Below are 27,974 nucleotides of genomic sequence, written 5' to 3' on the forward strand. Positions count from 1 at the left end.
TACCTGACGCCCTCCACGTGCTTTCCTTAGGAAAAGAGTCCATTCGTTGTTTCCCCACCAAGCAATCTTCACAAACCTTCGAAGTAACTTTGAGCTGTGGCATACCCTCCACCATCTTCTTCTGTTGAAGAACTTTGAGACCACTCCAGCTTAGATGACCATATCGACAGTGCCAACGTTGGGACTGTTCCGTGACGAGAGATACGAGACACTTTTGCTCCCTTATCTAACATCGTACAATGAGAATGAACATCATGTTATGTGACATAACAGTTTCAATGATTAAGCCCCGCTCAGGATGAAAGATTTTAAAAGCTCCGTGTTGTATGAGAACTGCAAGACCTTTCTCTTGTAGTTGTCCAATACTCAGTAGGTTATTCTTCAAATATGGTACATAGAATACCTCAGTAATCACATGTATGAGTCCATCTATCTCCATTTGAACACTGCCATTTCCCTGCACTGTCAGGCTTGCATCATTTCCTAGTTTAACAGAATCTTTGAAGCCTTCATTAAGATCACAGAAAAGCTCATTCTTGCCACTCATATGATTGCTGCACCCTGAATCTAGAAACCACACACAGTCACTGCTAGACTTGTTATCATCCACGTACGTCATAAGTAGCATCTCTTCGCTTGTCTCGGCCAGGTTTGCTTGTTTCTCATTTTTAGGGCACTCTCATTGAAAATGGCCAAGCCCGTGACAGTGTTAGCATTCCACTGTGGATTTGTCAAATCCCGATCGACCACGTCCTCTTCCTCTTCCGCGGTAAGAGCTACGGCCTCCTCTTCGTCCTCCATCATTCGTGACTTGTAGTGCTTGTTCATCCTCAGTATGCCTACACATTCTTTGCTCATAAACCAACAGACTGCTTTGAAGTTCGTCAATGGACAAACTGTCTATATCATTTGATTCCTCAATGAAGCATACAACGTAATCAAACTTTAGAGTCATGGACCTTAAGATCTTCTCGATGACCACCACATCACCCATCTGTTCACCGTGCACTCTCATCTTGTTGGCAATGGTGAGAGTTCGAGCAAAGTACCCATTAACAAACTCATCCACCCTCGTGTGGAGTACTTCAAACTCTTTGCAAAGAGCTTGCAGCTGTGCACGTTTGACTCGAGCCGTGCCTTGATATTTTTGCTTCAAGGAGTCCCAAATGTCTTTTGCTGTATCCTTTTTCAAAATTGTCTCCAAGATCGATCGATCGATGGCTTGAAACAAATAATTCTTTGCCTTAAGATCCTTTAGCCTTAGATCTTCGATTGTCTTCTTCTGTACCTTTGTAGGATCCACTCATTCTGCTACTGCAGGGACCCCAGTTTCTATCAAACTCCAGTATTTTTTGGATTGCAGAAAATTCTCCATCAGCATGCTCCAATGATAATTGAAGGGAAAAATATACTGCAAGTATCATAATTCTAATAAGCACGCAACCAATAATTGTGTTGTATTCCGAGACACAATTCAAAGTTAGATCGAGAAAGGAAAGCTAAAATTCCCGGAGAAACAGATGGCGATCGACGTCAATCCCTTCCCCTCAACAACAATTGGTATGGTGGATGCTCATCTCCCTAAAAACAAAGGAAAAGGGAAGGCCGAATATAGCCCGGTGCAGCATATCCGTAAGCAAAATGGTCAACCACGACTGAAGATTGATTTGTTTTCAAATACACCACATACGGAACGCTCGGGGCCAACCATCAATGAGCTTATGACGGGGTCGAGTTCCGAGGAAACTCATGAATCAATGGTTTTATGCAACCATTGTAAAACACCAGTCGAACTTAGAAAGAAGACATCTTCGATACCAACTTCAGGCCCACCATCTACGACCTTTACAAAATCGCCAAGGGAATTTAGTAATGGTCCACGACACCAAGTGTTCGAGAGACTCGGCCCACAGGTACGAACAAAAGACCAGGCCCCCGTCAGGCGGCGTCTTGACTTTGACGTACCTTTCTATAACGAGGATTATTACTCGCGTAATGCCAGCAGTTCGGGTTCGCCAGTCGATTGAAAAACTTTCAAACCGCCAGGACACCAGATCAACGCTGGTACAATTACAATTCTTCAACTGGCCTATATACGGCATTGTCTAAATCTCAAAAACGTCGTCGCCAACGGATAGATTGCATGGCTCGACGACGAGAAGCGCAGGCCAACCCTGCCAACCAGTGGCAGCTACAAGAGGCCGTGGAAAGCATTGATGATCGGCCAACCCCGAATATCCTGACTTTGAGACCACATTGAAGAGTCCGAGAAACGCATCAAGCTCCTTCTCCGGCCTGGGGAGACGAGAGCTCGTCTCGAGCATTTTAGACAAGATGACGAAAGGAAACTGTCTCCGTTACCACCGCTCGAACCGTTCATCAAAATACGACGCAATCTACACCCTTCATTCCTCGGTGACTCCTTGGAGTACATACGGGAGTTTCATAAGAAATATTCCGCCAATAACTTGTACGAACTACCCAAGGCGTGTCAGGAAGCCTTCGACCTAGCACTAACTTGCCCTGATGCCGAGCAAATTATCTAGAAAACTTCCGACCCAGCAATAAAAGCTAGATTCCAACATATACGGGAGGCTCGGGTCATCAGCTTTGAGGTCGATCCCTACACAGATATCGACACCACTGAATTACCTTTTTCTCTCGAAGACCTTCAACATTTGCGATATCATTTTGAAGTTTTCTTGGCTGTATCTCTCTTCGGCCTCATGGCTGATGAGGAAAAAAGGGTGGCGCGTTTGGATTCGTATCTAGACACAAGGAATGCCTGCATCGCCTATGAAGAACGAGCCCGTAAAATACAGGACCAAAATAAATCTTTGGCATTAAACATGGTCGAGGAAGACAGCCAGAATAAGATAGACTCGGTCAACATACCTCAGAAGCCGGTTCGCGCCGAGGCACTCAAGAGTTCGATTGAGGATGCTCCAACGACTGATACTATGGTTACTTCTATGGAAGACGACGACCACGATCCGATGGGTCCCTCGGTCCTCAAACATATGGAGATCAGTATAGTCCACATCCTACCAGCTGAGTTCCAACCAAGAACCCATCAGTCAAATTTCTTGGATGGGGACATAGTTGCTGAAGAAGCAACACAAGTGGAATTCGTCGCAAACGACGACGATGGGGAAGTCCGAAACGACGACAACCTTAAGGCAGCTTTGGTCGAACTATTCCCCCGTTCCCCCTCGGTTAATCTTCAACATCTAAAGCTGTTATACGTCACGGCTCATATCGAAGTATTTCCCATTTCTAAAGTGTTTGTCGACTGAGCAGCCACCGTCAACATTATGCCGATGTCCGTCATGAAGATCTTACGCCGTTCTGATAATGAGCTTATCCCGTCAGGAATAACTATGAACAGCTTCATCGGCGATAAGTCTTAGACCAAAGGAGTGCTCCTGTTGGAATTCAGCGTTGTCGGTCATCACCACATGACGACATTCTTTGTAATTGACTCCAAGACCGACTATAATGCATTGCTCGGTCGCGATTGGATCCACCAAACTAGTTGCATTCCTTCATCACTATACCAAGTTCTCATCTTTTGGGACGGCAAATCGGTCGTAGTGCACCCAACCGATAATCAGCCATTTGAAACCAACATGATTCAGGCTCGCTATTACGATGATCACGTCGGCTATATCACCCTCCAGGGTTTTAACGAGGATGGACAGCCGATGAGAATTTCGGTACAAAAAGCTATTGAGGTAGGAGCCGAGACTGTCCAACAGGATTCGGCGAGACTCGACTTGGCAGATTTACTTACTGATGCCGATGATTGACGCCACCAAGCAAGAAAGGCGTCAAGCCGCAGTTTCATCGACAATGAAACGTCTGCTGGCCCATTGGTATGCCATTGCCAAGCAACCACATTCCGGCATAAACTTAATCGAATTTTTGGCCGAAGCAGATAATGGCCCCGTTCTATCTTTTGACAAAGTTCAGGCTGCACCAGCTGAACTCGAAGACAATCGGCCTCAGGTTAAGGACCCATTGGAAGAAATCAATGTTGGCACAGCCGATGATCCTCGAACATTGTTTATCAATGCGTTACTACCACCTTCTATGAAGATCGAGCTTTGTAAATTGCTTCAGGAGTTTAGAGATTGTTTCTCGTGGAACTATCATGAGATGCCAGGCCTCGACCGAAACCTTGTAGAACATGAGTTACGCATCAAGGACGAGTGTAAGCCTTTTCGACAACCCCCACGCCGGTTCTCGACCGAAGTACAACTGGGCATCAAGGACGAATTAGTTCGGTTTCTAAAAGCCGGGTTTATTAGGACCGCTCGGTACGTCGAATGCTTGGCCAATATCGTCCCGGTGTTAAAGAAAAGTGGAGCCCTTCGCATTTGCATCGATTTCTGTAATCTAAATCTGGCCACTCCCAAGGATGAAGACACAATGCCAATCTCAGACTTGCTAATTGATGCTGCAGCCAATCATGAATTGCTATCTTTCATGGACGGCCATGCCGGTTACAACCAGATCTTTATCGCTAAAGCCAACGTCCATAAGACGGCCTTCCGCTGCTCAGGGGCACTCGGTACCTACGAATGGGTAGTTATGTCATTCGGCCTCAAGAACGCTGGCGCCACATACCAACGAGCCATGAATACGATATTCCACGACTTAATCGGTACAATCGTTGAAGTTTATATCGATGATGTGGTGGTAAAATCAAAGCGCCGCCAAACGCACCTGGATGATTTGCGGCAAGCGTTTTTTCGCATGCGCAAGAATAATGTCAAAATGAACCCAGCCAAGTGTGCCTTTGGTGTTTCGGCCGGTAATTTCTTAGGGTTTTTGGTGCACCATCGAGGCATTAAAGTCGACGAAAATAAAGCCTGCGCAATCATTAGCGCACCACCCCCAACAACAAAGAAGCAGCTTCAGTCATTACTCAGGAAGATAAATTTTCTCTGCCGCTTCATCGCAAATTCGGCCGGCAAAATGAAGGCATTTTCTACGCTCCTCAAACTTAAGGATTTTGACAAGTTTGAATGTTGCGAAGAACATCAAACGGCATTTACGCAAATCAAGGTGGCCCTTTCCATACCACCCGTACTAATTCCACTTTGTCGCGGCAAACCCCTTAAACTGTACATTTCGGCAGCCGCCGAATCCATTGGTTGTCTTCTCGCGCAAGATAACAATGTGGGGCGTGAACAAGCTATCTTTTATCTCAGCCGCAATCTGAATTCGCCGGAGCTCAATTATTCACCCGTCGAAAAACTTTGCTTAGCTTTGTTTTTCGCCGCATCAAAACTTCGGCACTACATGCTCCCATCTGTTACGCAGGTCATTGCCCAAACAGATGTGATTCGTTACATGCTCACTAGGCCTATCGTCAAAGGCCGAATTGGGAAATGGACGTTCGCGTTATCCGAGTTCAGTCTACAGTATGTACCCCAAAAGGCCGTCAAAGGCCAAGCTCTCGTCGATTTCTTGGCCCAACACCCTTCTCCTTATGGTTTTGGGGGTAGCGACGTTGACATCGATTTAGTCACAACACGCGATAACCATTGGACTATGCATTTTGATGGTTCCAGTACTTCGACCGCAGCTGGTGTTGGTATTACCATTCAGTCACTCGACCAATACCGCTGGTATTTTTTTCTCAAGTTGGATTTCAGCTATACAAATAATCAGGCCGAGTATGAAGCTCTCATCATCGGCCTCCACGTTTTACATGATTTACGAGCATCTCGCGTTCTCGTCATCGGTGATTCTGAACTCGTGATTAACCAACTCAACGACATGTTCCGTTGCATGAGTTGTACTTTAGCGCCTTATCACATGGTCGCTACCTATCTGGCCGAGTCGTTTGAATGGATTACATTTGAGCATATTTCGCATATTCACAACATGGACGCCAACAAACTCGCCTAAATCGCCTCCAGAGCACAACTCATGGGGGGCAAGCTAAGCCAAGTAACACCCACAAGTCTGCGATCGTACCCAGCCTTGGTCAATTAGCAAACTCTCCAGCGCAAGCACGTAATACGCACAAGGGTGATGTCGCTACCATCCTTACTAGAACGGGGAGACCCCATAGAAGTATGTGCCGTCGAGGTACAACCAGAGGATTGGAGAAAGACGATGCTACGATACCTTGATAACCCCGATGGGAAACACGACTGAAGAACGAAGGTCCTTGCCACGAATTACGTGTCATACCAAAATGAATTATACCGAAATGGTGAGGACAGGTTACTATTATTGTGCCTCGGCCCACACGAGGCTGCCCAAGCAATGACTGAGGTACATGAAGGAATTTGTGGTGCTCTGGTTGCTTCGACGACACGGTTACTTTTGGCCCAGTATATTAAAGGATTGCATCGAATATGCACGGAGATGCATACCGTGCCAAATTCATGGACCCGTGCAGAGAGCCCCGGCCGAATTACTCCACTCGGTTACTAAACCATGGTCGTTCAGGGGATGGGCAATGGACGTAATTGGCAAAATCACACCATCGTCGGGGATGGCAAAACATGCGTGGATAATAGTAGCAACTGACTATTTTACTAAGTGGGTCGAGGCAAGATTATACGCCGAACTAACGGCCAAAGAAGTATGCAATTTCGTAGAGGAAAATATTGTGACCAGATTCGGCGTGCCAGAAACGATCATAACCAACAATGGCACCATATTCACGGCCGACAGGTTTAAGGAATACGCGGCAAGTCTGAATATCCGACTTAAGCAATCTACGCCGTACTACCCACAGGCAAATGAGCAGGCTGAGGCAAGCAATAAAGTGTTGATTGGCATTCTCGAAAAAAGGGTAAGAGAGAGGCCTGGACTGGGGTATTTAAAGTTAAACAAAGCATTATGGGCATACCGAACTTCACCCCGGTCGGCCAACGGAACGACTCCTTACGCGTTAACATACGGACACGACGCTATGTTACCAGTCGAGTTGAGTATAAACTCATTACGAGTGATCGAGCAGAGTAGTTTGTTTAGTGCCTAATATAGTCAAGTTATGCGACAAGAATTAGAAGACTTGGAAGAAAATCGGATGGACGCGGGTAACTTATTAATAGCACAGAAGAAAAATGTCGAGCGAGTGTATAACTAGCGCGTCAGACAAAAAACGTTCGGCGAAGGAGAATTAGTTTGGCAAACGGTGTTGCCTATTGGGATTAAGGAGCCCAGGTTTGGCAAATAGTCGCCAAATTGGGAAGGGTCATTCATTGTTCACAAAGTTCTCGGCAAGGGGGCATATCATCTCAGAGATCAGACCGGTTTAATTCACAAATTGCCGATTAATGGAAAATTTTTGAAAAAGTATTATCCAGTCACGTGGGAAATGCAAGAATAAATACCATTGTATTAATTCGTAACAAAGGTGAACAGATACATTCGAGAGGCTCCTAAAATAAAGTAAAAATAATTTTCTAGGGGGTCGAAGGGAGGAAAGTCTCGAGGGCAGCTTTCAACTCCAGCCACTTCACTTCGCTCAAAATTATCTCAGCCTGCCTCATCTTCTTGTTGAGCTGCAGTTGCTGGATATGCCGCATGCCGGCAGCGAATGCCGTAAGCCGAGCTCTATTCACCTCAAAGTCCCTCTCAAGCTCTGAAGCAGCAGTGGACCTTTGCCGTTGAAGCTTAGCAATTTGACGCTGGAGGTCAGAGATCTGGCAATCAAACTCGGTCAACTGCGTTTTCTTTGCTTTTATCACCTCCAACTCCGCTCGGCCAGCCTCTTGAGCAACCTTGGCCGCCTTCAAGTCGTCCTCGGCCCATAGAGCTTGTTCGAAAATACTGAAGTGCTGCCGAGTTTGCTCCAGAAGGTCAGTAAGATAAGCGATATTCTCCGTGCTCAGGTAACCGTCGCTGGCAAGGTTGTTTAAGCACTCCCTAACGGAGTCAAGACCCTTGCATTGGAGGACTTGGGAGGCAGAAAGGGACAGGAGCTCGTGTAGCTTGACAAAAGCCTGGGCTTCGGGCACGGCCTCTACTGCTTCGGCAGGGGCAGCAGAGGAGCCAGCCACACCAGTCGTGCTCTGAAGAAGAGCGTCGAGCTCTACTTCCCATGAAGTCTGCACATAAAGGAAAATTCGTAAAGGAAAATAAGATGTGAAATGCATGTAGTGCATGACAAAGGGATTGTTTTTAGACCTGCTGGGAGGAGACTTCGGCCATGCCCTTTGGGTCATTGCTCAAACCCAGGGAACATAATGGCCGAGCCCAGTGCCTAAGACCGCTTCATAATTCACGCGGCCGATGAAGGTTATCTACATTTGATGGCCACGACGATGGCTAGGAAATATAGACAACGCCTATCGGCGCATAAAATTGTCGGTGAAATGAACGTTCGGGCACCTAACATTTAATATTTCTTTAAGAACAAGTGCGTCATGATAAAATCAACAAAAAAGAAATAAGGCTTACAAAGGCCGAGGAAACTTCTTGTGGAGGAATTGGGAGGTCTTCATCCTGCGGATGGAACGGTATTTTGGCCGTCGCCTCAGGATCGGCCAGAGGCTTCTTCCTACGATCCGCCATAGGGGGATCCGGTTGGACGGCTGCCTCGACCACAGAAGGAAGATGGATGGGAGAAGAGTTGGCTGGTCGAGGGTGACGCTCCAGCGGGATCTCGTCACTCTCGTCGTCCTGAGGAAACTTTTGTTACGACTAGAAGGCTAAATAAACAAAGGATAGCGGTGGAATCATACCTATTCCAGAATGACCGTCGGTCGCTGGATGGGGGATGCCTTAACAGGTGCGGCCTTTTTCCCCAAGGCAGGCGCAATGGCCGGCTCCGAAGCTGTAGCTGGTACAACGGTCAGATCGGCCATAACCCCAGTCGTGGGAACGGCTGGAGGAAGGGGGTCCGCCGAAGCCGGGGCAGTCGGGATGGAAGGAGAGCCGGCAGGAGCAGTTGTCCCTGTGGTGTCGCTGGGAACAACATGAATCTCCCGGTTGCCTTTCTTCGCCAACTTCTTGACACGTTTTGAAGGGCAAAGAGCGTCATCCCCCGTTTCGGCGTCTTGGTGGGGGCGCTTGGCTGATAATGTCCGCCCGGTAGTAATGGTCTTCTTCGTGGGGACCAATTTTTTCTTGGCCACCGCCGCGGTGACCACCTCCGCCTTCCTCAACACACGACCGCCTGAGATAACGAACTAATCAGTAACAAGGGGTGAGTAGTTGAAGTACAAAGGACGAAAGGACAATGTACCTTGGGTCGATTCCTTGGGTTGGCCCGCAGGAGCTTGTCTGGGCTGGTCGCCGAAGATTCTGCTTACCACGTCTTCGACTGAGACGCCGAAGAAGTCACGGGTGTACTCGTCCCACCAATCCCTAAAGGTGTCGGTACCCAAAGATTTAGGAACGGTCGGTCGAAGCTGAAATTTTCTACACTTGTCCTGAAACTCCTGTTCCGTCGTCTTACACTCCCTCTCGGAGGAACCAGAGAGGCGTTCTCGACTTAAGAGGGAGCGAGAAGCGAGCAGGGGAACGGGGCAACCTTGGAGGTAGCCGAGCTGCCGGGCGACGAAATGGGGATGATAGACCTCCCAGCTAGCTCGGCGGGCATCGCAACCAAGGGGAAGGTCGCGGGCCAGTACGAATGATCCCTAATGTTGACGAAGATCAACATCTTCGGTCTCGGCCCACGCTGCCGTCGGAAGCCTGATCGAGGCGGGGTATTCCTGATGCTGGCACACCAGGAACTCATCGTCGGAGAAGACGTCGAGGCCGAAGAAGTGTTTGAAGACTTCATCGGCCCGGTGAGGAGGCGCCGGTCGAGAGGCTAGTTCAGGGCCGAGCGCTGCAGTATGCTGGAAAACGGGAACCTCGGGCCGAAGAGTGGAGAAGTAAACCTGCAGCCAGAGTTGGAATACCCAGAGGGGTCCGTTCTGGTGCGGGTCGATTTTGTTGATGGTCGTCTCGGCCAAACAGCGGAAAAGATTGGCAAGGATGGCCGGACTGAGCGCCAGGGAGTGACCACTAGCCAGGGCCTGAGCCACCGACATATTCTCGACCAAACATTTGTTCGACCTGGTACAACAAATGAATTTGTTGTACCAGTAGAATAGGAAGACTTCATGTTCTCACTTCCTAAGGCTCTCCTCGCCTCGGCCGGCAAAGTGGAGGATAAGAGTGTTATAGTTGAAGAAGTTCTTGTGTAGCTTCTGAACTTCTTCTTTCGAAGGCTCCCTATCGCCTCGGCTGAGTGTCTCGACGGCCCGTTCGTCGAACAATACTTTTAGGTCGAAAGGCGAGGGGCATTCGGAAATGGCGGCATCAATTGGGAGACCAGACGGGGAAGTCCCAAGGATAGCCGAGATGTCAAGGACGGTGAGACCGAGAGGGCCGAAAGGAATGATCATAGGGTTAGTAACCGAACACCATAAACTCAGGGCCGCCATGAGCAGTTCTCTATCCATGGTAATCTCCATGGTCGAGAGCATGATGGCATCATAAATGCCGAGAGATTTCCACTCTTTGCCGAAGAATGCGCTCATTCAGTCGACCCGGGCGGCCCAGGCTGCAGTAGTCGAGGGACAAGCTCCTTGGGGCCATGCGAAGCACCATTTCGACCAATCGAACCCCTGCAGCAAGGGTGTTAAGCATTGTTCCTTGAGAAGGTTGGTGATGCACGATGGCACTGCATCTTTAAATAATGGACCCAGAATTTGGTGAGTGGTGGCTAGATCATTTTCGAAGCGTAGCATTTTGATGGCGCTCTGGTCGATGAAGTCCTTGCATTTATTGCACTCGTCGAAAAGCTTGGAGATGAAGGAGGCCATTGGTAAGGAATAGAGTAGTGCGTAGGTTTAAAAAGGGGGTTTCAAAGAGATGAACTTGAGGGCGCGTAGTTTGAGCAAGCAGGAATGGCGAATGGAAGATTTCAAAAGTTCTGAAAGCGTGGGATCTGAATGGTAGAAATTTGGGTATTTATAGGCGTTTCAGAAAGAAGATCAAACGTTTGGTATTTGAAAGCACTGGGGAAATTTAACCGGGAAATGGCCCCAATCATTTCGGATAATTTGGGAACTTGCAAGGATAGGATCGGGGTTTTCAAGGATCCAGGACGCACGATTGCGTGCGGCGGCGGTTTTAATGCATTAATGAGGAATAGATGCTTCGGTGGGTGCACGTTTTCGAGGGCCATGATTGAAAGTTGTTAGGATTGGCAGAGAGTCGACACGTGGCTATACGTCGGGAGTAACGAGGATAGTGCAATCATATCCCATAAATGTGCATAGTAATGGTTATCAAGAACAGCGAAGTCTAAAAAGCAAAAGATGGTTCCGCTTCTTCAAGGTCGAAACCCGACCAAAGGTTGACATTCGGTGTCCTCAGAAGCGAAGGGGCAATGTTTGGGCCCGAAATAATATTGTTGGGCCGAGCATAAATAATATTGTTGGGCCGAGCATAGGGTTGTGCTCGGCCCAAAGCTGTGTCAAATATTATGGGCTGCTTGATAGATTCCGGGCCAGTTAGCAGGGTCGGTCGAGTCCTATCCTAAGAAGGAGTAGTCCAGATAAATAAAAAGGGTTGAGGAAGTCCTGGTGCAACTAGGATTCTCGGCCAGCGAGGAATAAAGCCTCGAAAGGGGGAAAGTTCAAAGTCCTAATGGGAGTAGGGTTGTTCGAACTAAAGTTGGAACGGGACAAGGACTCCCAATCCAGATAGGGGTTCGATTCGGTCTCAATGAGTGGGTGCTATAAATACAAGAAATCATGCAACAAAAAAAAGACCTTCAATTCAACATACAATAACCCTGCGCAAAACTTCTCAAATACCTTGAGATTTTTCCTTTTCTTTTTCCGCCAACATACCTTCAGTTTGGATAAACAACACTGTGGATGCAACCGATGAACACCTTCAGTTTGGATAAACAGCACTGTTGCCGTATAATCAGCCGATCGAGGAGCATCTTCAATTTGGATAAATAGCACTGCATCGAGGCCGACTGATTATCTATCCAAGTCTCGGCCGAGAAGGGTTTCGAATCCTTATTGGCCAGGGTCATCTTATCAGTCGTCTTGGCGAAGTAAAGTGTTACGAGTTACGACATTCGGCGTATCAGACGCCGAGTGATTTTATGATTGGATATTCATAAGTGAGTTTTAAAGTTCGACATTCTGACGGCCGAACCACGTTCACCATCAAGACATACATCACCTTTGAATATTTGTGTCTGTATAGTCTGGTGTCGATTCGACATGCTTATACTCTTACAAATATAATCATGGTGACCGAATCAGGCACCGACGACTTGTGAACTTCGCAGAACTAGCAGCCTCGTCTTCAGGCTCTAGAACCCAAAGACCGAGAGTGTTCCTTCCTCGGTCGCAGTCGCAAGATAAAGAAGTCAGCAACGCGCTCAACGCAACATCAACAAATTTTACTCCTCGGCCGAGCTCGGCCGACAAGTTGGCACGCCCCGCATTCAACCGAAGGACTTAGTTAGCTTATTAGTTATTCGGCCTGCGCGCCGCGTAGGCTTTGTAATTTTTAGGGTCAACAAGATGGTTTGTAACGTTTGTATTGAATCTAATCATCTATTTTTAAACAGTTCAATGACTATATAATCTCATATTTTATTAATTTTACAAAATGAATCTTTACTAAGTGATTTATAACATTAACAATTTTGAGAACAAGTATAAAATTCTGTAAATCGATGACAAAGTATTTTGATGATGAACTTCTCCTTGTCCTGTGAGGATCCAAGTTAATTCCAAAGACAAATGCCTAATTATATGGAAAAGGCAAATGTGCACGTACCGGTTCCTGTGGCTTGGGATGCTTCAGCTGGCTTCAACTTTTCTGCCAAAATATCCCAGGCAATTTTGGCTCTGCGGGTGCCCCTAATAAAAGAAAAAGTATCGGCCCCACAAGAAACCTGGATCGAGTGCAAAGCCTCGGCATTACTCTTCCTCCAAGCTTGAAATTCAACTTCACCATCTTCTCGTTTAGGAGGCTCAGTGGTGGCTTCCACAACTTCCCAAAGACCCTTTGCCAACAGGTAGGTTTCAACTCGCAAACTCCATTCTTCATAGTTAATTTGGTTTAGAAGTTCATGAACAATTGGACTTGGGACAACTGTGTCTGTCATCTTCAATCTGTAAATTTATCAAATCTTAATTTATATCACTCGAGCATATGTTAGAACAAACTAGTAAGAAAAAACTAATACTCACAGATTGAATTTTTGGGCAATCTTCAGATTAAGCTATGTGCACATAGTGCAGCCAAAGTTCATCTTTGGGTATGCTCGTTTATGATAACAAATCAGCCATTAAAAAAAGACTCGAGAGATCACTATTATTTGTATTACAGCACTGAAGACAAAAAACAAAGGGAAAACAAAGGGATTCAGCTTCACCGGGACACAAAAAAAAAGAAGAGAGTTCTGGAAAAAGAAAAAGGAGAAGAAACAAAGAAAAAGAATAAAGAAAAAAGAAAAAAGAAAAGAAAAAGAGAATTAATTATTATTATTATTATATTCCTGTTTCTTAGTTCGATACTACATCAAACGTTTCACTAAGTCAGTTTAGCTTAGTCTAATCTAAATTAGTCCAATTTAGACCATGAAACTAGTTCAGTCGGAGATAGTTCGGTGCAACAAATGCACCATAAACATTTAGTTATGCCTAAGTCGGCTTTGGTAACACCATTTCAAGTTTAATAGAAGGTTTTTCTAGTTAAAATGGTCTCTGAGATTAACATAACTTCTCACTTTGGCCCTTGTGATTTGAAATCAATAGAAGTGGTCCCTGAGTTTGTTCACCATTAATCATTGCAGTCATTCTGACTAATGGAGATCTTTAACTAACATGATTGATGATGGACAAACATGACGGAATGCGACGACGGCATTTCGCGGGAATTGAGCATTCTCTTCGAGTCCCATCTCATTTCTTTGTACCTTAAAAACATTCACATTACGCAATTTCACACTAATTTGACTCTAAAGTTTCCTAATTTAATTTCAAATTGGAAAATAAATGCAAAATTGTACAGGCCAGATGGTGAAGAGATTGAGGAACTGAGCGAAAGTGTAGGCGAGGAACGCATTGAGGAATGCGAGGTTCGATGGGATCAACGGCAAAGACGACGTCGTCGCATCCGCAGCCGTCATCACCTCGTCCACTCTCTCTCACGAGCAAGACTGTGGAAACTAGAAAAGAGGGAAAGAGGAGGAGCAAGAGTCAACTAGGCCCCACAGCCGAGTTCAATCAGCAGAAAGTGGCTGCTGGATTTTTTTTTCTCTCTTTTTATAACTTTTTATTATTATTATGAATGCGGTGGATTTGGTAAGAAGCAAGAAATATAGAATTTTGGAATTTTGATTCACTGTGGAAGAAGCAAAGTAATTTCTAGGGATAGAATAAGCACTTTACTTGGAACAATAAATTCTCTTCATCCCTCACAAGTAAAGTGCTTATTCTATCCCTTCTTTGGTACATTACACATAACTCAGAAGTTTTAAGTTCAATTTTGCATTCTGATTCTTTTTCAGAAGTTTTAAGTTTTATTAAATAAGGACCAAAATTGTCACCGAAAAAAAAATAAGGACCAAAATGACAAAATACCATCAATTTAATAAACAATGAGCTAAAATGATTATATTCTTATTTAGAATTTTGTTATTTTATTCTTATTTAATAGAATTTTGTTATTTTATTCTTATTTAATAAAGATTTTTTACTAAAATGATTGACGGTGAACAAACGTGACGGAATGTCTGTTGGAGTCGAGCATTCTCTTTGAGTCCTATCTCTTTTCTTTGTACCATAAAAACACTCACATCACTCAATTCACATCAATTTGACACTAAATTTCCTAATTTAATTTCAAATTGGAAAATTGAGATGCAGAAATGCGAAATTGTACGAACCAGCTGTGAAAAGCTTGAGGAATTGAGCGAGAGCACAAGCGAGGAACGCAGTGTAGATAGCAAGGTTCGATGGGATCGACGCCACTGTTGACGGTGAAGACGACATCGTCACATTTGTAGCCGTCATCACCTCGTCCATTCTCTCTCAAGAGTCAAGACTGTGGAAACTAGAAAAGAAAAAAAAAAAAAAGACGAGGAGTATGAGTAGATTGGGCCCCACAGTCTAGTTCAACCTTCCAATCAGAGATGAGTTGGAATGGATTGTCACAGTCCAATCAGGAGAAAAAGGCTGCTGGATTTTTGTTTTGTCATATTTTTCGATTTGTTCCCTAAACTTGTATAGAGCTATCAATTTCCCCACTAAACTTTAATTTTAGTTGATTACCCCCATAACTTATAATTAGCCAATTTCCTCATTGAACTTTAATTTTAGCTAGTTACCCCTAAACTTTTATAAATAACCAATTTCTCTCATGATGCTAGATTTCAAAAAGTTTCATCCAATTTTTTATTCATTTTGATCACGTGGACAACACATGACAACTATATAGGGGCAAAATTAATGGAAAATTGGATTAAAAAAATCTTATGTTTTTTTTTTTGTTGGGGGGGGGGGATTGGCTAAGTATAAAATTTTAGAGGGATAATCGACTAAAGTTAAAGTTAAGGGGGGAAATTGGCTAATTACAAAAGTTCAGGGAGGTAATCGGCTAAAATTAAAGTCAGGAGGGAAATTGGCATCTCTATAGAAGTTCAGAGGGCAAATCGACAAATACATCTTGGTTTTCTCTTACTTTTTTTTTTTCCTAATGATGGCAGTGGATTTGGTAAGAAGCAAGAAATATAGAATTTTGGAATTTTGATTCACTGTGGAAGAAGCAAAGTAATTTCCATGGAACAAGAAATTCTCTTCATCCTTCACAAGTAAAGTGTTTTTTCTATCCCTTCTTCAGTACATTACACATAACTCAGAAGTTTTAAGGTCAATCTTGCATTCTAGTTCTCTCTCCTCCCATTTCCCAATCCCTCATATCCTCACCTTTCATTCATAGCGTGTAAAACAAATCTTCACCTCTGAATTAGCTTGGAATTGTTTTGAATGACTGAATGGAAGAAAGGGATAGGAGAGGACAGAATCTGAATCCGTCAATTTGAGAGTAGGTGGGACATGACATAGCAGGGCTCGCTATTGGTGTTATGCCGCACAAAACACCTGGTCTGACAGGCCGTACGTGAGAATTCCACCTCGCAACATGTTGGATCAGTGTGTCCAGGTGGAACCAAAATACAAAAGGTCTCGTAGTTGCATGAAAGGTGCCCTGTAAATGGCGTGGTAGAGCAACCCGATCAAAGCTTTTCATGAACGACAAAAGGGGCATTCACAACAAGAGGTTCGACGGGATTGAACTGAATAAGAATACTTACCACTACACCCGCAGAATAGTCGTATTTTGTTCGAATCCGAAATCAAATCTAAAACCGAAAGGCCTTTTTTTTCTTCTTCCTTGATTGTTTTTCTCTACAAAATGAAGATCCGAATAACTCTCTATACAATTCCTTTGCAACCTCCGAAGCCAAAAATGTACAGCTAACTAAACAAAGAGTTACAACACACTCTCAAGGGATCATCTTCTGAGTATCGTCCTTGGGTATGGATGCTGATGAAGAACCGCTATATTTGCTGGGCATTTTTGTATTCCTTCGAGAACTGCGTTTTGTTAGGACAACTGCGGGTTCCTTCTCAAATTCCTGGGCAGGTGCCTTGTTCTCGCTGTCATCTTCACCCTTGAAAACTGGGTGGATGTACGCATTTTGAAGGAAGCCTTTCATGTTCAGATTAGGCTCTCTTGTGTGTTCTAATGTATCCTTCATCATTGCTTCCTGCAATCCACCATAAGTAAATGTTCATCACAGTCAAATCACTTCGACCAGCACAACGAAGAACGAGGTCAACCAATAGTGAATGCAACAAACCTGCAAGGGATGTCTGATGAAAGCAGGTTCGTAACGGCCTTTGCAGAATCTATGGAACCATATGGTCAACACTGGGAGTGTGATGAGCAGTGGAGTTGACTGAGCAGCTTCTTTTGTGCTTAACAATCCCATCAGCAGCAGTTGTGAGACAATTAGTGCCGTTATGATGCGCCCGTGGACATCAGGCCAGAATGCCGCAGCACTTTCATACTCTTGATTATAGACGTTTATAATCTAGAATCAACCAACGAAATTCATTACAATTTAGCAGAATTACTCAGTCAAGAAATTAATATCTCAACCAAAAAATAACTAAACCCTTCTCTTGGAAATGTCGCAACTTACCTGATGACGATAAACAACATATGCCAGGGCAAAGAATACTATTATGAACGGAAGTAGGATTGGTGACACCACAGCATAAACAAGGCCAAGTAAGAAATATAGTTGTATTTGAGGTTCACCGGTGTTGAAACCAAGGGTTCCGGGATCCATGGCCTCTTCCCTATCCTTTTCAGTCTTCACCAAGAAGAAATTCTTCAGGTGATATATAATCAAGGGTTTCAACCTTAGAATCTCCCCAGCAATTCCGGCCCACCCATCAACCATTATATAAGTGATAAAGAAGGTTGCCTTCATTGGAATTGAAACACCAATTGTCTTCGGGATCCTGCAAATAGCCAATTAATTATCAAAACTTTTTGCATCAAGCAGCACTGTTGATATCAGATACAAAGCAGACGAAGCTTAAATTCATTGCAGTCAATCAATTTATGCACACAAGAGATGATGTCAAAACTTGATTGACTTGCTTTCTTCCATGATCTCACATTAGTGTATTTGTATGAAATGAAAAAGTACATTCCATATAACTAACCATCAGGATACTGCAAACTAAATGGAGTTGAGGTGCAAATATAAGGACATACTCATTGGCAGATTGGTGAATGAATTCATCTAGTTGTTGAAATGCAGTTCCAGTGATTATGCTCCCAAGAAATACATTGACAAATTGGAAAATATAATATCTAGTAGCCGATCTCCTCTCTAGAGCTGATACGCTACTGAAACCTTCAAATTTGGACATTACCATCAATATAGAGGGAAGGAATATAAGAAAAATCTTCAAAGCAATTCCAGGCAGGAAACCTTGGATAAATGATTTTATGAATTTCCTGCATGAAAAAATGGGATGTTGTTATTGCAAAACGACGGTAAAAAAAAGTAAATAAGAGCTGACCATCCAGCCAGGGAACATTCAAACAAAGATATATTATATAGAAAGAAAATACTCACACTTCAATAATGGGCTTTAGGAAGGGGGCTGCTTTCTCAATACCCTCAATGTTTGCAAGGGACTGTACAAATGCAATGGGGATCATAAAAAAGAAGGTGAGGAAGAAGAAAGCAACGGCAGCTACAAGCCTCCTAATTGTCAATGTAACATAGGGGATAGCCAAGTTATCCCAATAAACATCACGGGGTTCTGGAGCCCACTCAGTCAACCATATAGTTGGGTTTCTGGATTGTTGAGTTTGTGCACAAACAGCGGCACCCCATCGAGTTCTGAAGGAAACAAAAGCTGCTGGCATGATAGATTTAGGGCTACTTGTAATCTTATCTCTCTCCAAGGATATCTGTCAACAATAAATTTGATTTGAAAAAGAAAGAACATAAGTGTTCCTATAATGATTCATCTATAAAAGACAAAGAAGTAGTCAATCAGAACTTGAGCTAACTCCAAAGCTTTCCTTGTCCAGTGTCAAATAGAAGCAACAGTGAGCAAGACTGGTGGAACAAATTTTACAGTAGTTAAGGGATACTTACTTCTTTTGATAGCCTCTCAGTCTCAGATGTATAAAAATCAATTGCATCCACCCGTTTACCCCAAAGACCAAGAAATCCAGTCTGCTCACAAGACGTTGTTAATGGAAATGAGAAATAACATGATGAAAAGAAAAGGGAAGGAAACAAAATGAAAAAAACGAAGAAAGAAATCAGAAGAATAATACAAATACCTTCTTCGACGGTCTTTTAGATGAATTTCTAGAAAATTTAAGTTGATAGTAGTCAAGCCAATTCTGAATTTTCTTCTTCTCATTGACTAATTCAGAAAGTTTACTTGCATTGTAAACAACCTGCATGCAAATAGTTCAGTAAGAAATTAAACATAGAACCCAAATACATGGAAGAAGAGCACAGGTGTAAATCCCCTTTCACAGTAATCATTACAACAGTTAACATACTGACATGTTTGCATGTTTATTACCATTGAAGAACGCTACTTTATTTAGACCCCTCTATAGTTGTGGAAAGCAGAGCAGGGACTGTTGAAATTGAATTTTTTTTTTATAACTTGAACACCCGTTTCTGTGTGAATCAGTATTAAGGATGTAACGAAAAGCAAGAGGACCAAACCTGATGAGTGAGATAGTGGTCTGGATGGTTGACCAGAAAAAAATGTTCCACGAGCTGACTAACTGTTTCATCAGGATCTGGTGGCACATTTCTAACCAGTACCTACACCAAATTTACGTATTTCACAACAGTTAGATCCACAACAGTGAAAAGAAATGTTTAAAGAACACCAATTTTATAGTTTTCCCACTCAATAATGTAACTGGATAGTGCATAGGAGTAGGAATACATCATGTAGAAAGATAAACGAGAAAACAAGACTCGGTACTATATAAACATATTGAACATTTACAATTTAATGATGTAAATTTAGCTGCTTGACCCCAGCCCTTGCTAGTGGCTGTTAATGTTATGTCCCGACTAGTGTGCTTCAATGTCAATTTATTTATCACGTAAGCTTAAGAATAATCAAGTTGATCTTACTGTGAACTGATCAGGGCGCCGCCGTTCTGATGCAAGAAAATGCAACCTCATTGTTGCAACCTTCTCGTACTCTGTTTTCAATATGTAGCATGTCCAAATTGTAAAAGCATAGGCCATTACTAAATGAGTCCAAAATCTGCATCAGATGTTAAATAATCATGGGAAGGTAAATTTCCTTGAAATGCAAACAAGTTTCAATGCACAGTAGCATATAAATGAGTCCCATCAAAAGTAAATGATCACCAGAAGGGTATAAACTAGGCAATTCTCAATTTAGATTAAATCTTGCATATTAACCTAGAATGCCAATTACCCTCAGTTGAGAAAATTAAGAAAATTAATTCCTCAAAGGTCAGATTTTTAAATAATAAGGAACTGCGTTTGCAAGAAATTAAAAGTCGGACTTGAGGAAAAAAAAATAGCAAAACTTAAAGGAAGTGATGCAATAGTAGAGGTTAGTGAAGAAAGTATTGCATACCTATGAGATCCAAGAGGAACATTTGAGATGGAGAGCTCATCTATGTTGCTGTATACCACAGTTGAATTCTTTAGGGTGCTATTAGTCCAATTGACTGGAACCATGACTGCATAGGCTAGGAATGCGATGGGAACAAAAATTTTTAGCCTGCACTTTAAGGGGCCAAAATCTCGTAATCAGTCGAAGAAGGCAAACATTACAAATCCCATCTAGAAAGAAGAGAAGTATTCAGTTGACATATTACATTCCGCCATTGTAGAAAACCATTTTATGCAAGGAGAAGAGTTGCAGAGAGGATATGGGTTGACAATATACATGAAACACTTGCAATATGCCAATAAAATTATCTTTACTTATGCCAAAATATAAGGGGACACGGTCTTAGCAAATGTGAAAACTCTCAGTTTAAAAGTTCTGTGTCTGTTATGTACCACAACATACATTGTACTCATGTCCTAATTATAGGAAGTTGTACACACATCACATATATAGATGCTAATTAGTTACATAATCAAAGAAACGTTAACATTTACATCGCCAAAAGCAACGACTAAAACGAAAAATATGATTTACCAAAGCATACCCTGTCAAGTAGATCCTCAAGTAAACCGCAGAGTCCAACCCTGCATGGTCAACTAGCTCAGGTTCTGGCATTTGTAATGCAGCAGGCATCCAATTCAAGAATTTCGCATACGATCTGAAGTCCAGATTCACAAACTTGCTTACTCCGCCAAACGGACTACACCTTAACCCTTTAAGATACCATTTTGGAAAGTAGACCCTATCATTGACAGGTTGAATTCGAAGTATGGCAAACGCCAAAAAGAAAGCAAATGCAGTGAGAATATTGATAGCTGCTGCAACTGCGATATCATTCAGTGTCGCCATCTCTTGCTTCAAAGTAATATATGTGAATGATTCTCCTGTAAAGTTGGAGAAAACAAAAGGTAAGCTTTATATACTCTCAATAAATAATTTACACCAGGATATAGAAAAAGATGGGGAGGGTGGTTTGCAAACAGCACCTTTTAGTATTACTGAGAATAAAGAAAGGAGTGATTTAATGATGATTTTTTACCAAGGAATTATGGAGTTAGTAAATTCCTATTGCATGGTAAGAGGAAGAGAGGAAGAGAAGAGCCTTGGAGTTAGTGGTTCACTGGAAAACAACGTCCCTTTATGGGAATACCAATTGGCTCAAACTTCAGGCCTCTACTTATATAAAACCCTTGTGGTTTTAAGTTATAGAAAAAGGCAAAAAATTGTAATTTCACAAATAACTTTGATAGTTCCCAATCCCATCAGTATTAACCCATAACTATGATGCTACTAAAACTACGGTCTAGTAGTATTCCTTAGAGTAAATGGAAGGTTATGTTTGCTTTTCATGACATGCGAGCTCGATACCAAATAAAAATGGAAAAAAAGATAACATGATGGTTATTACAAATAAACAAAATATAAATATAAATATAAATGTATCCAAAAGGAAAAGGAATACATGAGGTTCCCTTTAAATAGGCCTAAATATCTGAACTTTACCCAATAATAGAAGCAAAGTAAAGTGTTATATCGTTTAGTGCATCAAAGTAAGCTTTTCGCTTCATCCCAAAATATAAAACAGAATTAAGCTTCTAAACAAAAGCAAATCTTAAGAGGAGGAGATTTTAACTTGTAGATTTAACCCTAAACAATTTCAGTAATTCAGAAGCCAACAGTAAGAATTTTTTTTAACAGTATTACAGCAGTAAAACGAATCCCTCAAATCTAGCAGCAATGAACGGGTAATTTGGTTGAATAATCTGTCAACTCCTTTGAATTGAAAGGTAGATTAGAAGTTAGAACTTAGAAGTCAAAATTTCGGGGAAGGAGAAACACATTTGTCAACAAAAACCGAAATTTTCTCTCACATTTTCTCAGCATCCAAACAAGCAGTAAAGCCTTTTTAGTGTTTGCCAGAACAACCAAGCAAACTATTGATCAAACTTCTCATCGATCCAGAACTAAAACATCCATTGGAAAATGGACTGAAGAGTACATTTTCTCGGCAACCAAACAACCAAAAAAGTTAAAGATTTTACACTTAAAAAAAAACAAATCAAGTAAAGATTGAGTATTTCATAATTTTGTCGGCAACCAAACAAGCATTAAAGTTCAAAATCCGAAAGCAGTAGAAGTAGTCTTCACCTGTATTTCGCAGTACGAACTGAATTCACTCCTGCTCTCCTACCTGAGCTACCTCCCTCCCTCAGGTCCTTGAAACGCAGCGTTTTCAGTTGAACCGGAAAGCATGGAAAAGGGGAAGACAGCGTTTTCAGGTCCTTAAAATGCGCCTGCTCCGGTAAGAAAGCGTCGCAATCTTTTGTTTAAAAACTTAAAAAGGCGTGAGTCGAATGATATGACATTAATATTACTAACAGTCGCTTCCGTTACGTTTTTCTCTTTTTAAATTTTTAATTTTCATTTAATGGAAAATCAATATATATTTGCAAAGTCATTTTCACACATGTGTTTTCTATATTTTCAGTCTCGCATTTTTTTCGTTTTTCTCTAAGCATTTAGATTGAATAAATTAATATAAAATTATGAAATCAATTAAGAAATAAGTACAAAAAAAAGGAACGGGAAATCTGAAAATATTTGTAAACTATGAAAGAAAAATTAGATTATAAAAGATGAAAATTACATTCTCTGTGGAGAGTGTGACTATATTGGGATAAAATTTCATGCGCGAAAATGAATGTAACCTTTATGTGACTCTAATTATTGTTTGACACATATTAAATTTATGATAACAAAATTAAAAAAATTAAATTTATAAGTACATATTAATCAATAATAAAAATCGTAAAAAAACCACACTCAATTTAAATACCGAAAATTTGGTCTCGATTGTATTTCCGGATTCAGCAAATTAGATGCAAAATAGTAAGTGGGTCCAATAGGATTTGGTTGTCTGCATGTGGGAAGGTGAGTTCAGTGTCACTTTATGCCTGCCGCTGAATAAGTTATAAAAAGGTAGACATTCAGACTCAAACGGCTACTATTTTCTATGTTTTGACCGTTGGATGTTGACACGTGGCCCATGGCGTATGAGCCGAGTTCTAAAAGCACAGGACAAAGATTAGCATCTGTCGTCCGAATCTGAATGAATAGAAGGGGTAAAAGAAGGAAGAAAATAGTGGGATTTGGTAGGGGCCCTTTTCCGTTTTTCGTCGGCAGGTCGGCATTCCATTCATGATCCGCACCGGCACCAGCGAGTGGGGCGGACATCTTTCTTACATAAATATGTCAGACTTTCCCACTTGTTTGTCACCGAGAGCAAGTTCATTCCGCTAGGGCAACAATTGCTCCGTCAATTAAGTAAAGATAATTATTGCCTTGATGTATAGTAATTGCCTCATTTTTTGGGCAACACACCTCCTCTTTTTTTCCCTGTCCTCTCCGCTCCTCCATCGCTTCCTCTCTCATCTACCAAACATTTCTTCCATCACCACCGCCCCCATCTCCCGCCACTCGCTTTCCTTAGTGATTCTCCGACAACCCATCTCCAGCACCGACATTGCTAGTCGGAGATGACGAGCAAATTAAATGCAAAATCTGAGTGCGAATTAGAAAGTAAAAAGGGAGTATTTTATCAAAGTTGTGGTCCAATAGGATATCTGTAAGAAGGAAGGTTAAGAAGAGGTGGGCACCTCCCGTCACTCTCAGACTCAAACAGCTATTTTCTGTGCTTTGACCGTTGGATGTTGACACGCGACCCATGTAATATGATCCGACACGTGATCAATCTATCATCTGAATGAAAAGAAAAGGTCAAAGGAGGAAGAAATTTGTGGGATTTGGTAAGGGGCTATTTTTGGTTTTTCAATGAAAAAAAAGGGAAAAGGAGGCAGAAAATTGTGGGATTTGGTGGGGGGTCATTTTCGATTTTTCCTCGGTGCAGCTTGGCATTTATGATCCGCAGCAGCGGGCAGACATTTGCATCCTCACTCACTTTAGTAATACAATTTAATGATATTTATTTTTACTTGTAATATATAATTGAAAAGTCTTCGATTCAATTTTTGTCAAAAGAAAATTTGAATTGCATTATTACTAGTTCATTGTGAGGCTAAATTCACTGTCTCCTTAGCATAAATAGTATCATTTGTTCAAAATAAATATATCAAATATTCCGACTTGTTTTTCACAAGATCCATTGTCACATGCACAAAGGATACAAAATGACCCCCCCAAAAGGGAAGGAATTTTATTTAGATCTCTTTCAATTTTAACCGTTGAATCAATTTTCAAAAGTCCGAATGTGCCTGTGGCAGGTCGACTTTAGCCAAAAAGTTCGGGATTTGTGGCTGGTGAAAGAGATCCAGACCGAAAAAGGAGAGACAATCTGATCAATTATTTAAATAATATAATCATATCTTTGGCTCCCCCCCCCCCTCTCTTTCTCTCTTTTATTCTTCCTCTCTCTCTCTCTGAGTTCAATTTGAACAATACACAGAACATCGTACTTACAAGTACACAATACAAACACACAAGCAAAGCTTCGGCAATGCTGCTGGGAAAGTTGGAATACTCACGTGTGGCGTTTTTAGTTCTTTTGATGCACGGCAACCCGATGGATGTCCATCTCCTTCAACATGACAGAACGCCCGCACGAGTCGCACGGGGCGGTTCTCGACCCGCACGCACTCTCGTGCTCAGACAGTCCTCTCATTCTGTCCCGAACATCTATAGCGGAGCTTCCAGCTTGAACCATGTCCCCACAGAATCGGCACGCAATAAGGCGAAGGGGGCACACTGAGGCTTGGTGTTGCACCTGCACACAAGGACAGAAAGTTTCAGCCGTTAGGCCCGTTACAAGAAATTCATAGAAAAAAGGTTTAAATTAAATGGAAAAATTTTACCAATGAAATGAAATGAAAATGTAATGATACAATACGGAAAAGGGTAGAAAATATTGCTTACCATCTCTTCCTTCTCGAGCACCATTCCGCAGGGGCAGTGAAGTGGTTCATGGAACACTTTCATGTGCTTTTCCATTTCCCCCCGATGAAAAGCTTGCTCACATTTCGGACAATGAACGTGATTCTTGGCCTCCTCAACCCTGAGAACAACTCCGCAACCAGCATGCTGACAAACAACATTATGTCTGCTACAATAGGCTTCATGAAGTCCTATAGTCCGACTGGGTATATACCGTTTACAATTCTTACACTCCACAGTATCCATGTCCATTGGTGATGAGTACGAGGCGGCCTGCTGACCTACTGTCCGATTACTGTCACCTTGAACATTCACAGATACTTGGTACTTAGTTGTTCCCTTAAATCCGTACACACCAACACTGTAAGTTCCTGCTTCCAAGCTCTTGTCCTTTGAGCTAAGGATCAATACCTTCGAACCAATGTCATGGGAAGACCATTCATGCTGGTGCCTTGTTGGGAATATGAGAGGATGCTTGGAGATGTAAATATCAGTATCCCCAGAATTTGGCTCCGCTTCTATCCTCACCTCAACTTTGGCATCTCCCGAAGCAATTTTCTCCCAAGTATCATTATCTATGGAGAACTTGTAATACGAGTAGTGCCCTTCATCAACCGTTCCAGATTCTGATGTTCCAAATGTAAGTGGTTTAAGGACATTCTCATGAGTCTTTTCTGAATCAGTATCAGCACCAACTATGTCAACTTCAATATCTGTTTCTAGAACAGATACACTTGAAGAGGGTTTTAACTCAAGGACCTGTAACTTATAGACCAGCTCCCCATAGTTGACTGTAAATATATCATCTTCAGAAAGGGTGGCATGCTGACGAAGGCTTGTTTCGAGGATGGCCTTGTGATTGGGCAAGTCTGAAAAACCTACCCTAAGAGGTTGAAGTTTTGCATAAGTCCCTTTAGGAAGCCATACATAGCGAACTTCTATCAAAGGAATATTTGGTGTATCTACCGGAAATAAGTTCTGCCATACATGAGGAGGTAGCCCAACAAAACCTTCGTCTGCGGTGAACTCCAAAACACCCGAATGGGTGCTCCTGCCCTTCCCCTTATCAGCATCAATCATTTCTGAAGAACCCTCTTGATGAACTGTTGACAATTTAAAGTACAAGGGTCCCTGATCAAACGCGTTTTGATCTTGCAATTCGTTGAAGCAGGAAGCTGGCAACTTGATCTTATCTCCACTACCCTGGCAACGTACAGCTTCTAATACACGGTAAAACATGATTCCCCGTCCGACAAGTAAACTTTCTTGCATTTGTTGATCAACCTGAAGAAATATAGTTAGAGTTATCAAAAAAGCAATTAATCTACTGCAAAAAATTTGAATCTCCCATTGAAATGATTCACTGTTACATCACTACCCTAATAACAAAGATAAAAGCTGGGTTTTTTAGGTAATGTAGATATTCGGACACTATGTATTTGGTACGTTTAAGACCGTAAATCAACAGCCAATAAGGTTTACACGGGTTGTAATCATAGGCCTGTGTTCTGAAAAAATATGGACGACATCTGGGACTAGCTATTCAATTGCAACGAAATTGAATGCCAAGGCATTGTGTGTTCAAAAATTTCCAGGGATTAACGGAAAAATCGAGAATTTGCAATCAGTAAAGTCATAAACTTTCAAAGAAATATTTAATTTTATACGAATCAAGTCATAAACATTCAAATAACTAGGCGATTTTCTACGAACAAAGTCAGGAACTTTCGAAGAACTACGCAATTTTCTACCATTAAAGTCACAAAATTTCAAAGCCCTACGCAATTTCGAACACTATTCCCAAATAATTGGAGCAATCAATGTACAAAACAAGCTGAAATTCAAGAAAAAAGGGGCCAATTTCAACAATCAAAAGCAATCGGGTAACTGATGGGATTTGATAAACAGACCTTGAGTTGGGCTTGGGCGGCATCGAAGAGGCGTCTGGATCGCTCGGCGTCAATGGCTTCTCGCTGCTTCTTAGCTTCTTCTTTCGCCTTCCTCTCCCTTTCCAATTTCTGCCTCGCCCTCTGCTTCCTCTCCTTCTGCTCCTTGTCCAGCTTCTCTCTCGCTCTTCTCAGCTCGAAGTCCATCTCTCTCTCTCTCCTGTTTCTCTCTCTACCTCTCTCTGCTCGTTGGTCGTATTTGGAAGCTTTTTGTACTTTTGAGAAATCAGAGTCGGCGTTCGTGTTGGTGAAGAAACCACCAAATAGGAAGAGAAATTGGTTTTCTTTCTGGTCGTTGGAATTCCATTACACTATGTTTGGACGAGGGAAATAAACATGGAATTTTGGTAAAAGTCAGAATTTATAAATTAACAGACACCAATTCTCTTGTTTGGATTCATAAGCATAGAAATTTAGAATTTCCGCATAGAAAAAAAACTTAGAATTTGGGACCTCCAAATCCCAAGTTCAAATTCCCATGTAAATAGGCGTCATTTCTCAATTTCTATGATTGAGAGTTTAAAAATAACAAATTATGTATTCAATTCCTTTGTTCTTTTAGGTTAACCAAACAAGAAAATTTACAAATTCTAGAAAATAAAATCTCGTCATTTCAATTTCCGTCATTTTTAAATTCCTTAGTAATCTTAAATTTCTTCACCCAAACATAGTGTTAATGTTGGTTCCGGCCTTCCAAGAACTTTCTCTCACATTACTTTTGGATTCCAGAAGGATCTGGGCCCTTCGTTTAGAAATGCGACCATGTTGGACTGCTTCATGGGCCTACAAGCCCACATGGAATTATATAAAAAGGTACTAGCGTATGTTTACATATTTTATGTATGAACATTTGTTT

At 42.2% G+C, this 27,974-nt stretch overlaps 2 protein-coding genes and 2 long non-coding RNA genes across 5 annotated transcripts; 1 reads left to right on the top strand and 3 right to left on the bottom strand.

Moving 5' to 3' along the window:
* The first annotated feature begins 12,530 nt into the window (after nucleotides 1-12,530).
* LOC125474926 lies at nucleotides 12,531-14,349 on the top strand. Its single transcript, XR_007256324.1, has 2 exons — nucleotides 12,531-13,018; nucleotides 14,017-14,349. It is a non-coding gene; the product is annotated as an uncharacterized LOC125474926 (long non-coding RNA).
* Nucleotides 12,571-14,009, bottom strand: LOC125474927. The gene is made up of 2 exons (XR_007256325.1): nucleotides 13,194-14,009; nucleotides 12,571-13,115 (listed from the first exon to the last, which is right to left on the bottom strand). It is a non-coding gene; the product is annotated as an uncharacterized LOC125474927 (long non-coding RNA).
* Nucleotides 14,350-16,285: 1,936 nt separating the features above from the next.
* LOC125474928 (CSC1-like protein At3g21620) lies at nucleotides 16,286-22,573 on the bottom strand. 2 transcript variants are annotated; one of them, XM_048579173.1, is made up of 12 exons: nucleotides 22,374-22,573; nucleotides 20,770-21,109; nucleotides 20,187-20,333; nucleotides 19,709-19,844; nucleotides 19,286-19,387; nucleotides 18,886-19,005; nucleotides 18,695-18,775; nucleotides 18,164-18,504; nucleotides 17,797-18,042; nucleotides 17,213-17,537; nucleotides 16,868-17,101; nucleotides 16,286-16,774 (listed from the first exon to the last, which is right to left on the bottom strand). In XM_048579173.1, exons 2-12 carry the CDS (start codon nucleotides 21,072-21,074, stop codon nucleotides 16,511-16,513), a joined length of 2,301 nt encoding a protein of 766 aa, XP_048435130.1. In that variant the 5' UTR covers nucleotides 21,075-21,109; nucleotides 22,374-22,573; the 3' UTR covers nucleotides 16,286-16,510. The 2 variants fall into 2 exon arrangements, with proteins under 2 accessions (XP_048435130.1, XP_048435132.1); XM_048579175.1 differs by lacking the exon at nucleotides 22,374-22,573 and having other exon boundaries at nucleotides 20,187-20,338; nucleotides 20,770-20,907.
* A 2,052-nt stretch (nucleotides 22,574-24,625) lies between these two features.
* LOC125474929 lies at nucleotides 24,626-27,265 on the bottom strand. Its single transcript, XM_048579176.1, has 3 exons — nucleotides 27,083-27,265; nucleotides 25,155-26,456; nucleotides 24,626-25,005 (listed from the first exon to the last, which is right to left on the bottom strand). The coding sequence occupies exons 1-3, from the start codon at nucleotides 27,263-27,265 to the stop codon at nucleotides 24,778-24,780; spliced, it is 1,713 nt and encodes a 570-aa protein (XP_048435133.1). The 3' UTR covers nucleotides 24,626-24,777.
* Between the last annotated feature and the right edge of the window lie 709 nt (nucleotides 27,266-27,974).

This window comes from the organism of the source record quoted next, unplaced genomic scaffold (assembly GCF_019419815.1).
Source record: "Pyrus x bretschneideri cultivar Hongxiangsu unplaced genomic scaffold, Pyrus_bretschneideri_v1 Contig13, whole genome shotgun sequence".
NCBI lineage: Eukaryota > Viridiplantae > Streptophyta > Magnoliopsida > Rosales > Rosaceae > Pyrus > Pyrus x bretschneideri.